At 42.9% G+C, this 15,400-nt stretch overlaps 2 protein-coding genes across 2 annotated transcripts in view; one reads left to right on the top strand and one right to left on the bottom strand.

The window, feature by feature from the left end:
- Positions 1-548: 548 nt before the first annotated feature.
- Positions 549-15,400, bottom strand: part of Rcl1 (RNA terminal phosphate cyclase like 1) — a 56,077-nt gene continuing 41,225 nt past the window's right edge. The window contains exons 8-9 of the mRNA XM_004653174.3: positions 9,940-10,043; positions 549-1,062 (exon numbers count right to left, since the gene is read on the bottom strand). Coding sequence (XP_004653231.1) covers positions 912-1,062; positions 9,940-10,043 — 255 coding nt within the window. The 3' untranslated portion in view covers positions 549-911. The remainder of the gene's footprint in view (positions 1,063-9,939; positions 10,044-15,400) is intronic.
- On the top strand, positions 13,923-14,948 carry LOC101599830 (cellular nucleic acid-binding protein-like). Its single transcript, XM_045132229.1, has one exon. The coding sequence runs from the start codon at positions 13,950-13,952 to the stop codon at positions 14,454-14,456; it is 507 nt and encodes a 168-aa protein (XP_044988164.1). The 5' UTR covers positions 13,923-13,949; the 3' UTR covers positions 14,457-14,948.

The raw sequence follows: 15,400 nt of genomic DNA on the forward strand, positions 1-15,400 counted from the left end.
TGTACTGAATGTATTGCATATTACATCATGACTGGTTATCAGTTTATGGGGCCAGGAGCAGAATATAGTGGTTTGATTCAGGTGTCCCCCATAAACTTAGGTGTTCTGAATGCTAGGTGTTGGGGAATTAATGCCTCCTGGAGGTAGAGGATTGTTGGGGGTGTGCTTATGGGTTTTATAGCCAATTTCCCCTTGCCAGTGATTGGCACACTCTCCTGTTGCTATTGTCCACCTTATGTTGGCCAGCGGGTGATGCCCACCCTCTGGTTATGCCATCGTTTCCCCTGCCATCGTGGAGCTTTTCCTCAAGCCTGTTAGCCAAAATAAACCTTTCCCACCCCCCACAAACCGCTCTTGGTTGGGTGATTTCTACCAATAATGCAAATCTGACTGCAACAAGCAGTAAGAGACCTTCAAGTGTGTGTGTGTGTGTGTGTGTGTGTGTGCGCGCAGGCGCACACACACACACATTTTTAAAAACTATCAAAACAAAAATACCCTACTTAATTTTCTTGTGGAGATAATAATTTACACTTATCAGGCAATCATAAGAATAAAAAAATTTATAACATACTTACAATACAGAAAATATGTAAACAAATCCCACAACTGTGCCCTTTGTCCTTCACAAATATGGTTAAGCAGATGAAGACAGTAACACATTCAGGAGACATAAAGCGGCTTCTCTCCCAGTGAGCGAGGGGAGCTCATAGTGACTGGTCTCTGAGAATTGTCAACACTACTGGAGAAACACAGGAGACCACGATGCAGACACTTCTTTTATTGCAGACAATGCCTAACATTAAGTGGCTTTCCTGTTCCAGATGAGCCCGACTGGACTTCGTCCCGCTGGTGTTTTTGGAGAACTTCTGCATCATATGTGGGCAATGAAGCCTTCTCTTGTGACAGCATCACTTGAGAGTCTTGCTGAGATTAGAGAAGCCTACACCCACGCAGGTCATCAGTACTTTGTCCCCACCCTTGAGTTCTTCACCACATGGCTGGCTTTCGATTTTAAACATAATCTGGAAAAAGCTCTTCAAATGCCGCAGAAATTCTATCCTAAAAATGATAATAAACAGGATTCATTTCAAAAGAAATTCTTCTCCTTATCCCCATCTGAGACTCAAGACCAAGAAAGACAGAAATCAAAACTTCTAATCAAACTGCTTAAATGGTATGTCTTTGTAGCCTGTTCATTTCCAAAGATTTAGACAGCACAGCAAGAGAAGTTCAGCTGGAAAAGACAAGAGGTTAGTATATAAAACATAAGCCTTTTCATCCCACATGCTTGTTAGAAAAATGGACATGGCAATAACTTTGAGTGGTCCATTTACTTCTATGGTTCATAGAAGTATGAGGTTTAAAAGAGCATATACAAGATGAGTATTTCTGATGCTGAAGTAGATATGCTCTTCATTCTTCAGCAATTGCCTTCTGTCACTTAACAAATCGTTACTGAATGTCCACTGTAAGCCGGTACTGGGGTTAGTGCTAGGGATGTTATACAGCCAACTGAACAGATGAAAATAAAAATGCTTAAGCCTTCATGAAGATTTCATCTAGCAGTATAGACAAGATAAATTCCAATTCTCAAAAATATTAGCATGAAGAGGGACTAGAGATGTGGCTTAGTTACAAAAGCCTAGCAGAGTGAGAAGAACTGTGTACAATTGGCAGGAAACAACACTTAAGTCAGGGGGCCAAGGAAGAGCTCAATAAATATGAACCCCCCCAAAAAAGATTTTGTTTGTTTGTTTGTTTTGGTTTGGTTTTACAAGGAAGGGTCTCGCTCTAGCCCAGGCTGACCTGGAATTCACTATGTAGTCTCAGGGTGGCCTTGAACTCCTGGTGATCCCCCTACCTCTCCTACCAAGTGCTAGGACTAAAGGCATGTGCTACCACGGCCAGCTCAAAGGGTCAGTTTTTAATCATTTACCCTAACAAAAAGAATGACAAAAGCTTATGAGGACTCCGGACACAAATTCTTCAGGTGGTACACTGGATAGCCGCCACAGAGCTGCCCTAGCAAGCCTGGCATGAACTGCCAGCCTGGCCACAGGACTTGCCTAGAGTGCTCACTACACAAAGAGTTGCAGAGGGTTGGAGAAAGTATCCATCTGGAAAAGCCTAGAATCAAAGGGTGTATTATGCAAAGGCATCCCTTCTGTCCTCCCCCTAGAGCCTGGGCTCCCAGTGACAGGGCAGGCATCTGTTATTAGCAAACTCCCTGGCATGTCTGAGAAACACTGGGTTAGTGAAGAGCACTGGTGGGCACATCTGCAATAAAGTGTATTACAGAAGGAAGCCTTGTACTGTGTTGCCTCCATTCAAGCCAGCCAACCTCCCTACCCTAGCCTCAGAGATTTCAGCCTAAAGTGCCTAATTACCTGACCAGTTTTAAAAATATTGATCCTAGCCATACACATTAATGGGACCAAAGTCAGAGTAGTTAATATAAGAAACTACACATCTAAAGCCAATTTGGTAGCCTGCATGAGAAAGAATTATCTCTTCAAATAAATGGTATGGGAACAACTGGACACCCACATACAAAAGAACAAAGTTTGACCCCCCTTCATCCCATTACACACACTAACTCAAGTGGACCTAAGACCTAGTTATAACAGTTACAACTTGCAAAGTTGTACATGAGGGTTGAAGAGATGGCTTAGTCAACAAAGTGCTGCTTTGCAAGCTTAAGGACCTGAGTTCAGATCCTCAGTAACCACAACACTGCTGGGGGCATGGTGGTACATGGCTATAATTCCAGAGCTGGGGAGACAGGGACAGGATCTTAGGGGCTTGCTGACACACTAGTCTAGCTGAATTGGTGAATTCTAGGTCCAATAAGACACCTACTTTCAAAAAATAAGGTGGAGCCAGGCATGGTGGCACATGCCTTTAATCCCAGCACTCAGTAGGCAGAGGCAGGCGGATCCCCTATGAGTTCAAAGACACCCTGAGACTACATAGTGAATTCCAGGTCAGCCTAGGCTAGAGAGAGATCTTACCTCAAAGGAAAAAAAAAAGAATAAAAAGGTGAAGAGTGACTAAGGAAGACACTCAGCAACCACCATTCGCATCCATACTCACAAACCATGTACAGAACACCTGCACACACACATGCCAACACACAAATGCACATATGCACGCATTCGTCTACGTATGCATGCCAAAAATGTTGTTTACCAAGAGTGAATCTCCATTACTTTTGGCTAGTCAACAGTTTTGTAACAGCTGCTTAAATATAATACCAAAAGTATAATAAGGGAAAATATTTAAAGAATTAAATAGTACTTTAACTAAACGATTTACACACATCCCATAACCTCTTGGTGGGCAAGAGATCTAAATAGGTATTTCCTCAAGGAAAACATACCAACAAGTAATAATAATCACATGAAAAGATGTTCAACATCACTAATCATTAAGGAAATGATAAGGAAGACCACTGTAACTATTTCATACTCAAATGGATGATTATACTAAAAAAGACAGACAAAGGCTGGAGAGATGGGTCAGAGGTTAAGTTACTTGCCTGCAAAGTCCAATGACCTGGATTTGATTCCCCAGTGCCCACATAAAGCTAGATACATAAAGTGATGAATGCATCTGGAGTTCGTTTGCAGCAGTTAAGAGACCCTAGCATGCTCACTTTCTCTATCTTCTCCCCCCTCTGCTTGCAAATAAAATAAATTTTAAAAAGAGACAAACAATAATAAAAGTGTGAGTGAGAAGGCAGAAAAATGAGATACCTTTATACAATTCTAGTGGGAATATAAAATGGAAAACAATCAGTAGTTCCTCAATATTAAACATGGAGTCACCATGTATGAAAACCCTTGGGTTTGAAAACATACACTTCTACAAAAATGTCCGTCCATGAACTGATGGATGGGTAAATATAAAACATGCCATACCCAGTCCACAGGGTATTATTCATCTCTACGAAGGACACATGCCACACGCAGCATGGGCAAACTCTGAACACAGTGTGCTAAGTGAAGAAGCCACTCAAAGAACCACATACAATGATTCCATTTCCATGAACTGGCTACAACAGGAACTCTAGTCCCAAGGCAGAAAGCAGACCAGTGGCTAGACTAGGAGGGGTGGGAAGCAGCCACAAGGGATCACAGGGCTGCTTTCCGGAGTGATAAAAACGCTCTAAAATTAGATGGTGGTTGTGGTTACACAACTCTGGACATATTAAAAACTACAAAGGTATACACTTGCAATTTGTAAACTGTGTGGCATGTAAACTGTGCTTCAATGAAGCTGTAAAACTGTTAAACCCTGGCTTTCACCCCATTCAGTATATATACCAACCTAAGTACAAAGCCAATGGCAATGAGCCTGTCTCCACCTGTGCTTCTGAATCAATCAGAGGGAAAAGACATGTGGAGAAGAGAGTGTCAGAACAAACTGCCCTGGTTGGTTGCAATGACTGGCATGTCAGAGGCCTGAGCAAGACAGCCTGGGCAAGTGTGCATGCTCGTAGGAACTTCCCATTCCTGTGCTTTCTTGGTCACCTTGAAATGTACACTTTCACCTTCATCTTTTTTTTAAAAAACTTTTTTATTAATCTTCACCTTTAAAATAGGACCTCATTTTGTCACCTCTTCCATGAAGCCTTCCTTGCCAACACTGCACATTCTGCTTGTGGTCTGTAATTAAATGCTATGTACTGTTGTCTCGACAACTGTGCCTTCACCCCTGACAAACGACATAAGCATCAAGAGTAATGACCTCTGCGGACGAGGCCTCTCGACCTGCTAGGCACTATCCAAGTCCCTCAGTGAAGAGGCACTGAAGATAATTCCAGTGTTAGGGATAACAGAAACAACTTCAACATTCTTGGCAATTAAGGGAAGTGAATTCTCCCCCTGCTGGGTTCCCTGTCTTCCTAACCAAATGAAATTTTCTTTTTTTTCCCTTCTCTATTCCAGAACCTCCTTCACCGTGTTCTAGGGACAAAAGAAAACAAACACATGAAACCCACAGGTAAACAAGCCACATCTATGAGCCAAGCTTCCAGCTGGCAGCAACAGGGAAATGCCAGCCTTCTCACCCACTCATCTGCATTCTGAAGAGAAAACAGCTTGTTCTCTTTCGCCGCTGCTGTGTACTAACCTGGGCCTGAAGGGCACTCCGCTTCCGGGCCTCGCTCAGCAACTTCCCTCTGAATCAGGCGGCTGTACTCAAGAAGCCAGGCAGCCTCCCAGGCTGGCAGAGCTCCTAGGGGCCTTGGCTTGCTTGATGTCTTAAAGCACAGGGCAGATGAAGATTTGAGCGTACAGGCCTATATATTTGCAGCTTTGGGAGATGTGTAACCTTTGGACCAGTTAGGAAATGCAAAGTTGCTTTGACATTTTACATAATGTTCTGCCAATCCTCAGGCTATCTGAGGGAGGCTAGAAAAGAGACTGGATTTTAACATATATTCAGAATGTCCTTTCCCCACCTCCACCTTTGTCTCCTGCAGCTGAGATATTAAAAAGCAAAGATGGAGCTGGAGAGATGACTTAGCAGTTAAGGCACATGCCTATGAAACCTAAGGACCCAGGCTCGATTCTCCAGGTCCTACATAAGCCAGATGCACATGGTGGCACATGCACCTGGAGTTCATTTGCAGTGGCTAGAGGCCCTGACATGCTCATTCTCTGTGTGTGTGTCCTTTTCTCTGTCTCTTAATTAAAAAAATCAGAAAAAATTAAAAATATAGTTTAAAAAAACGTAAATGGAGCCAGGCGTGGTGATGCACCTTTAATCCCAGCACTTGAGAGGCAGAGGTAGGATTGCAATGAGTTTGAGGCCACCCTACGATTACACAGCTACATAGTGAATTCCAGGTCAGCCTGGACAAGAGTGAGAACCTACCTTGAAACAAAACAAAACAAAACAAACAAAAGGCAATGGATTCAAGAGCAAACCAGTCCATACATATCTGCTCTTGTCCAGAGCTGCTCCAACTGTTCCTCTGCGGCCACCGCTCTGAGGAGCTCCAGCCCCGTCCAGACTACATCTCTGGCGAGTTCACAAGGGTTCCCTCTCCTGCACCCCCATAGCACACACTGCAGATTCATGCAGCCACATGGCCTGGAAGAGGCCCAAGATACACCGAGGGCCACTCTGCCCTGCAACGTAAGACCACCTGCACAGTGGAACAGGCAGCTTTTCAGGTGGGCCACAGGGAACTGGGGCTCTATACAATCCCGTGTGAAAAGGGTTTTATTCCAGACTGGGAATTATTCCAGACTGAGAAAACAGTATCTGCAATAAACCTTTATTGGTTTTTTTTTTATTGGACAAAGTGATTTGCTGGCAAAAATCAAAAAATAATACTTTTCTCTTTTCTAGGAAAGTTCATCAGAGAGCAGGTTTTAAAGAATTCTAAAGCACATAGAAATCATTTTTCTGTGTATTTTCAAATAGGGGATTATACCCATACCCTCTGCCACTGTTGGTCAATATATAAGGACTTTCTGTTCTCTGAATCCCAACCACCCAGGACTTAACAGCCTTGGCAGACAATTTATGGCTGACTTCAGGCCTGAAATCACCCACTGTGTTTAACTCCTGGTGTGCAACATGACCTGAATGGTACAACGGACTAGGGTGGAGCGAAGGGGGGTGTCTAGGCAAGAGCTGAGCCTTGCAGGCACGACACAACAATCTCAAACATACAACCTAAGATAAGCTTCAGTCCAGCTCCACAGGCCAGGATTTCTGGACCTCACTTTATCTACACAGTGGACCAGAACTCAAGAGATGCTCAATACAATACCAGTCATTCCCTGTGGCTCCGTGCAGACCAGCTGGACTCCAAGGAAGCTGAACTCTTACTACTTCGGTTTCCTGACATGATTTCTGAAGGTGCTAATTAAGATGCTTGGGTGTCTGGGTGTGTTCTTGCTGCTACTTCGACTTTTAAACCAAGTATTAATCCACCCTAAGCTGTAAAATTAAGCTTTTAGGCTCACGGTAGAAATACTGTCAGTAAAGCTTGAAAGATGGCCTAGTGGTTAAGGCACTTGCCTGTGAAGCCTAATGACCCAGGTCCAATTCCCCAGTACCTATGTAATCCAGATGTACAAGGTGGATCATGCGTCTGGAGTTTGTTTTCAGTGGCTGGAGGCCCTGGAACACCCCCACTCTCTCAAATAAATAAATACTTTTTAAAAATTTAAGGAAAAACTTGCCATCAGCAAACTATATGCCAACTAAAAAGACTCAGCAAATTTAAAAGGAAAGGGTCTTCTACATACCACTGTGTTAGCCATCCAGGACTACTTTACTCTGCTGAAAAAACATCTGTCTGGGCTTCCTTGAGAAAGTTACACATACAGACTTACTTTCGCAAATAGTACAGAAAACCACCAACAGCGAGAAGAAGTGGGAGGAGGAAAGCGGGAAGGAACAAAGAACCCTTACTTTCCAGAAAGGATTTGAAAGCAACACTGAAAGAAAACCTCCTTTTAGACCCAGTGCTCCATAAACAGACATTCTAAAAGTTCTTTATACGAATCAAACATGTACAAACTGCCAGAAGAAATACATTTATTTTCTTAAACCAAGGAGAGTCTTATTTTTGGTTTTCCTTAGGAATGTGAATTTCTACAAAACATGTGTCTATGAATTTAGCTGTATGAAAACATAAATGTAATACTCTAGTCTCCATCCCCTTCAATTATACTCAAAGAAGATGCTAATTATGCCTACAGTGTTCCACCTTGACCCATCACCACTCTGAGATACCAGAAACTTCCACAATGACTAAGGGCAAAAAGGGTTCCAGACATAGCTTTCTTAACATAAACTCCCTTTCCCATTTGTGCTAGTTTACCAAAAGGGAGGGGGAGTCTCTCCTACTCTGAAGGAGGCCCTCTGCATGAAGAAGCCTTGAAGGTAGAAGAAATGTAACCAACCCCCACACTCAAGTCTCAAAACACATGATCTTATAAGCCACTCTACTCTTAAAGCTCCATTAAGAGCAGAAAACTATTTTCCTAGCCGCTGTAGCAATTTTCTATTTCTGGAAGAAAAGAAAAGATTAATATTTGGTGAAGGGTGTGCTGAAGATATGCCCAGTCTTGATCATCTGCAACAAGGCTGCAAAGTTAAAAGATTATATAAGGTCCTAGAGCTAAGCTGAAAAACTCCAAAAACAATTTCAAGAAAAAGTGTCAAAAGGTTGGAGAGATGGCTTAGAGGTTAAGGCACTTGCCTGTGAAGTCTAAGGACCCGTACCACTATCACAAAATAAAAATATGTGTAAAACAAAGGTTAAAATATATATTCAACGTTCACATAATGTTCAGCCAGAGCACAAGCCCAGAACCACACCCATTTTGAGACAGTGGTGACTCTTGCTCTGTGAGACTTCAGCTGCACTGCGGCAGACTGGGAAGCAGCAGCAATGATGAGGGCTGAGGACTTGACAGGCTTTCCAGGGAGCACATGTGGCAACTTGCTGATTCCAGAAACTGCCATGAGAGAGGTTGTGCTCACTGCTCCAAATGTTTCATTGCCAGTCTTTCTGAGCAATGTTGACACTGACGTTAGCATGGCACTCAGGATTACTCAACTTTAGGTTTCCTGACTGTGAAATACTTTACACACGTTATCAGGAGATAACAATGTGTTGCTCGCCAGATCCCTGTTATCAGTCTTCCCCTACAGCTAACAGAAGGTATTCTCTCCATTCTTCTGTTACAAAAAAAATCTTCCACCACCAACTCAAAAAATAAAATAAAATCTCCAAAAGAATCTCCTTCAAGCTTCTGGTTCCCGCATGTACACAGCCAGGGCTCATGGCTGCCCTCCTCCTGTCTCAGCCGTCTTGGCCCCTCTCTCAACGTGATGGCACCACCATTCTTCAGTTATCACAGTACTGTACCTTTCAGACATACAGCATCGGTACCATGATAACCGAAAAAGGACAGTTCAGTCTCATATCTATCTGAGAAATTCTTCCCTCCCAGATTACCACCCACAGGTGGCCATATGGTTATCTTAAAGTATATAAGCATGTGTATGTGTATCTACACACACACAGAGGACCTCGACCAGGCTGTTTTCAGCAACCTCATTCACTGTTGACAAGAAATGCTGCTTTTTGCTCTCCACAATTCAAGTCTTCTTGCTAGCTGCTCCTCTGAGAGAATGCTTGCTTTTATACCTCAGTAGTCAATTCCTGCTAATACCCAACAACCCAAACTTACCTCTATAGCTTCCCAATTAGTCTAATAACATTCCCATGAATTTTGCTTTTATTCCTATCTCTCAGCCAGCTAACAACTATCTTGGACAAGTGGCTCATTTGCCATCATGAGGATGGTGGGTGAAAGACCGATTTAAAAAACTCCAAGTTACATAAAATGAGAAGTTTACCTTCAAAATGGAAACAGAAAGCAAGGACAGAAGAGTTCCCAAATTTTTACTTATTACTTATGTGTGTGTGGGTGAGTGTGTGTGATGCAGCTTTTCTTTAATTACATGGAAATGAGAATTGAGATGGAAAGAAGGCAAAGGCCCACGTGTATAGAAATAAACAGCAGGGTAACAGTGGTAACTGTTGGCCAGATTAGGGATGACTATGAACAGGTGTATTACCATGGTCACATGACAGGCACATGATACATCTTTGTCATTCTGTGCAGTAAAAAACGAGGTGGAGGGCTGGAGAGATGGCTTAGCAGTTAAAGCATTTGCCTGCAAAGCCAAAGGACCCAGGTTTGATTCCCCAGGACCCACATAAGCCTGATGCACAAAGTGGGGCATGTGTCTGAGGTTGGTGTGCAGTGGCTAGAGGCCCTGGCATGCTCATTCTATCTACCTCTTTCTCTCTCTTTCTTTCAAATAAATAAAGAAATAAATAAAAATTAAAATAAAAAACTAAATGGAACTGAACAATGAGGCCAACAAACAACTTACGTGTAGGGAGAGAGTGGTCCTAACAGGACTTTGGAAACATCCTGCTGTCCAAGGGTCATGAGCAGCAGAGCTAGACTTTGATTGGTCGAGTCCACACATCCACCCTGTAAACACAAACACTTTAATGATTAACCACTGCACCAGCCAGAAAGTGGGAAGAACAAAAGTGAGGATGGAGAGAAAAGAGAAATACACAAATCAGACCCCAAAGAACAGTAGCCGATGAAGTTCAAGCAAGAATAAAACACAGCTTATGAAACAATCACTGTAGCAGCTGCTATCAAGGAGGTTAGACCAACAACTAACCCAAGCAATTGTGAAAATGAGAACAGATATTCTAGTTTCCAGAAGTGAATCTAGTGAAAATGAAGAAAAAAAACTTTGCTTGTGTAACTGGAGAACAGTAGGATATTATTTTAGTAAGTAAAAGCAAAAAAAAAAAAAAAAAGCTATATTCAGTTCTAGGAGAGGCAACCTTAAGTGGGTGACATGTTTATTTAATCTGTCAGAGAATAGTCAGTCAGATATGAAGAGGCCTTTACCCTTCCTGTGTCCTACTGCTCTTATTCCAGTATTTTCCAAACTTGCATCTCTTCACCTCTCTTATTGTCTTGAAATTAGAAACTGTTACAGTCAGATCCCTCTGTTTTTATAACTGGTACTGTCTCTACCTCTGTTTTCCTTCTAAACTTTTTAAAACAATATTTCATTCTTATTTGACAGAGAAAAGGAGAAAAAGACACAGAGAGAGAATATGGCCACGCCAGGGCCTCCAGCCACTGCAAATGAACTCCAGATACTTGCGACCCCTTGTGCATCTGGCTAACATGGGTCCTGGGGACTTGAACCTGGGTCCTTTGGCTTTGTCTTAACTGCTAAGTGACCCCTCCAGCCCATCCTTCTTTTTCTTACAAACATAAGTAGAACAGAATTCTCTTCAAAAATGGTCTCCCTGTGTATAACAGCTTTAGTTGCCTCCTTTCTTTCATTCTTTCCTTTCTCAACTACTCCAGCCAATTTGCTGTTATATAATACTGCTGTCTGAATTTGTCTTTTAGGGCAGGGGAGATGGCTCAGAAGTTAAAGGCATTTGCTTACAAAACTTGTAAGCCCAAGTCACCCACATACCCATGTAAAAGCCAGATGCAAAGTGGCTCAAATGGCACATGCATCTGGAGTTCATTTGCAGCAACAAGAGGCCCTGGTTCACCCACACACTCCCTCTTTCTCTAATAAATAAATTTTTTAAATTTCATCTTTTAAAAAAGTCTCTCTTTTGGGTTGGAGAAATGGCTTAGCGGTTAAGGTGCATGCCTGTGAAGGCTAAGGACACAGGTTTGATTCTCCAGGTCCCACATAAGCCAGATTCTCGTAGTGGCGCATGCATCTGGAGTTTGTTTGCAGTGGCTAGAAGCCCTAGCATGCCCATGCTCTCTCTCTCCCCCAGACTATAATAAATAAATAAAAATAAAATTAAAAAGTCTTGCTTTCTAATCATTCTTCTAAGGGTAATCCCAATAATTTAATCTTGCACTCTACAAAATACAAGCAGAAAAAATCAATCAAGCAGGGTAACATAAAATGTCTACCTATTTTCCAAAGATCACAGTAAGAAATCTTAATTTCTGGCCACAGAACAAGTTATCCTAGGCTACCCTCTGAGCACGTAGCCAGTCTGTGCTACCTTATGAGGTACAATTCCCCCCTTTTATTTCACATAGGATAGAGAATCAATCAGTTCTCAGGGGCAAACACTCATTTTCTGGTTGTCATATTTGCTTTAGTAGTCCTGACAAGGATGTAGAAAATCAAAACTAGTTCTGGTCTACAGATCTTGTTCACTTTCCCAACAATGCCTAAAACTGGACTGTACTCTTCAGTCTCTGCTTCCTATCACTAAGTTGTTATTGCACCATCCTCAGCTGATTTTCATTAGGTACTGAACCCATATTACCATGCAATAAACATGTCAGGATCCATGTTACAGGACACCATGGAGAGAATGCAAGATGTCATGGCATGGGTGCGGTGTTACTTGCCCAACACCAGAGGCAGGCTTGTAGAATAGCCCCGGGCCAGTGTGCAAGAGGCCAGTCCCTAGCGTCACATACAACCACAGGGTGGGGGCAGGGCCGGCTGGGGAGGCTGCAAGTACTGCCATTCCATTCTGCAGGAAGAGTGAGAAGCCAGTGAAAGCTCTAAGTACACGTGGAGTTTGGAGGGACAGCAGCTCCCATGCAGAGCCCAGGTGTGAGGTGACGTGGGTAGCCGTAAAGCAGGGTGGCACAGCGCCCAAGTAGCAAAAAGGTTGGGAGCAAAGGGCAGTTCCAGTAAGCTAGGCCCAGAACCATGAGGGCGTGATAAAGTCAGGAGCAGGAGGAACTGGGCCAAATGCTTAAAACTTGAATAAAAACCAGCAGCACCTTCAAAAGGGATGGATTTTTATGGCTCATTCAAATCATGTCATACTATGGGATCTGTAGAGAATTAGTCAAAAAAAGCATGAAGTATTTTCATCCTTTTACCAATTAAAGACCATGAATACATAAAGGAAATTTTCATACTGACTAAAACAAAGCAAATTTGGTTGAGGAACAATAAAATAGTTTAAAGATCTCAAGAACAGAAAATTCAATAGCTTAATCCAAACTGCATGTTTTTCCTCTGGTGCCTGGTGAGCACTGCTCTCCCCCCACCCCAGGTCAAGAATCTGCTATTTATGGGAATTCAAAACCCATACTCCAGCTGTGCCCATGGGCTCCCATTGAAGTGCTCTGAAACATGTTTTCAATTTTCCCAAGGTCTACTGGAAAGAGACTGAACTGTCTGCACAACCAGAGAGAGTACCTTCTAGCCCACAGGGCCAGAAAAAGCCTGCACAAGTCAACAAGAGCCTGACGACACAGCAACCACACACATCTTTCCCCCTCACAATGTGTAGATGACAAAAATTAAGTTAACTCTCAGAACAATGGCTCCATTGTTCACTCACAACTTGTAAAAAAAAAATTATTTATTTACAACCAGAGAGAGTGAGAGAGATAGAAGAGAGACAGAAAGAATGGACAAGCCAGGGCCTCTAGCTGCTGCAAATGAACTCCAGATGTATGTGCCACTTTGTGGATCTGGCTTAATGTGGGTACTGGGGAACTGAACTTGGGTCGTTAGACATTGTAGGCAAACACCTTAACTGCTGAGCCATCTCTTCAGCCCTACTCAAAACTTTTAATCACCACCTAGCCTACTACCTCAAAAACCCCAAATAAATAAATAAATCACAGACCTCTACTACACAAGGCCCATGCCAGCACACACCTCCTCAAGAGAATGACATGTCCTCCTCTGCTGAGCCCCACTGTGCTACAAGCAAAGGGACTTCAGCTGGACTCCTCAGGTGGCACTGGAAAGTGCTTTGTCTACATCTTAACTAGAGGGACATTAAACAGAGACCTTTAGGACAAGGAAATTTTCATTACCTCTGAAACAGTTCATTCACCCTTGTCCCACTTGAGAGCAATGGTATTCAATCATGTGACCACTGGGCTAGTTTTAGGGCCACTAGCATAAAATGGAGGGGGAGGGGAGGAGACTACAACTGTAAGAGTCTTCAACTGTGAGGCAGGGCTAGGGAGTATATCCACCATCATCTCGCTACTATAGCAATTAAACTGAACTAATGAAAAGGAGGAGAATTAAAAGAAAAACAAAATTATCAAGGTACCCCTTAGCTTTTGCTACTTCAAACAGGATAAAACTTCCCCAGACCAGAGACATGACTAAGAACCAGAAAGACATACATGGATAAACGTGAAGATGAAGTCTCTAGTTTGTCATATTAAAACAATTTATAGTGTGCAGCAGTGTGTGGGGGGCCGTGTGTAGACCCCCGTGTGGCGCAGCCAAGGACCCTGAAAATAAAACAGCCACCACTTTGCGAGTCACTTTTCGGGACCTGCGTCCAAGTCTCCGCAGCCGTGGGTTGCTCAGACGCCAAAGCTCTAACTGCAGCCATGAGCAGCAACGAGTGCTTCAAGTGTGGGCGATCTGGCCACTGGGCCAGGGAATGCCCTACTGGTAGAGGTCGGGGTCGTGGAATGAGAAGCCGTGGCAGAGGTTTCCAGTTTGTTTCCTCATCTCTTCCACACATCTTTTATCGCTGTGGTAAGTCTGGTCATCTTGCCAAGGATTGTGATGTTCAGGAAGATGCCTACTATCACTGCGGCAGAGGTGGCTGCATTGCCAAGGACTGCAAGGAGCCCAAGAGAGAGCGAGAGCAGTGCTGCTACAACTGTGGCAAACCAGGCCATCTGGCTCGTGGCCACGAGGATGAGCAGAAGTGCTATTCTTGTGGAGAATTTGGACACATTCAGAAAGACTGCACCAAAGTAAAGTGCTATAAGTGTGGTGAAACTGGTCATGTAGCCATCAACTGCAGCAAGACAAGTGAAGTCAACTGCTACCGTTATGGCGAGTCAGGGCATCTTGCACAGGAATGCACAATTGAGGTTACAGCCTAATTATTTTCCTTTGTCGCCCCTCCTTTTTCTGATTGATGGTTGTATTATTTTCTCTGAATCCTCTTCACTGGACAAAGGTTGGCAGATAGAGGCTGTTCCCAGGCCAGTGAGCTTTACTTGCAGTGTAAAAGGAGGAAAGGGGTGGAACAAAAACGACTTTCTGCATTTAACTACAAAAAATGTTTATGTTTAGTTTGGTAGAGGTGTTATGTATAATGCTTTGTTAAAGAACCCCCTTTCTACGCCACTGGTGAATAGGGATTAATGAATGGGAAAAGTTGAGTCAGACCAGTAAGCCCTTCTGGGTTTCTTGAGTGTGTTTCCATGTAGGAGATAAAACCAATTTTGGAAGTGTCAATGAACTTCCATGTGTAACTTTAATTTTAGCATAATGATGGCCTTGGATTGTCTGACCTCAGTAGCTATTAAATAACATCGAGTAACATCTGTATCAGGCACTCAGAACACACAGCTGAGTGGGAGTAAACAAAATGAAAAGGGAAACGTGTGCATGGCTATGCCAGAGAAGTGGGATGAAAGGAGCAGGTTCGTGCAGTGCTGACGCTGGACGCACAGGTGGAGATGGCAGAGGTGTAGAACACACTTTCAAAGATGAAATCTAAAACGCACAGGAAATATCCGTGCTCAGAGTTAGCATAATTTGAAGCTATTCAGGAATTGCAGAGAAATGCATTTTCACAGAAATCAAGATGTTATTTTTGTATACTATATCACTTAGACAACTGTGTTTCATTTGCTGTAATCAGTTTTTAAAAGTCAGATGGAAAAAGCAACTGAAGTCCTAGAAAATAGAAGATGTAATTTTAAACTATTCCAATAAAGCTGGAGGAGAAAGGGGAGTTTGACTAAAAAAAAAAAAATTTATAAACATCACAAAGCTTCTAATAGCCAATTGACCCAGAATTCGTACTAGTGCTCAGTTT

The sequence above is a fragment of the Jaculus jaculus genome, chromosome 1 (genome assembly GCF_020740685.1).
Source record: "Jaculus jaculus isolate mJacJac1 chromosome 1, mJacJac1.mat.Y.cur, whole genome shotgun sequence".
Lineage (NCBI taxonomy): Eukaryota > Metazoa > Chordata > Mammalia > Rodentia > Dipodidae > Jaculus > Jaculus jaculus.

Bases quoted from the DNA above. Each gene is read 5' to 3' on its own strand.
- LOC101599830 (XM_045132229.1), top strand. From the start codon at position 13,950: ATGAGCAGCAACGAGTGCTTCAAGTGTGGGCGATCTGGCCACTGGGCC.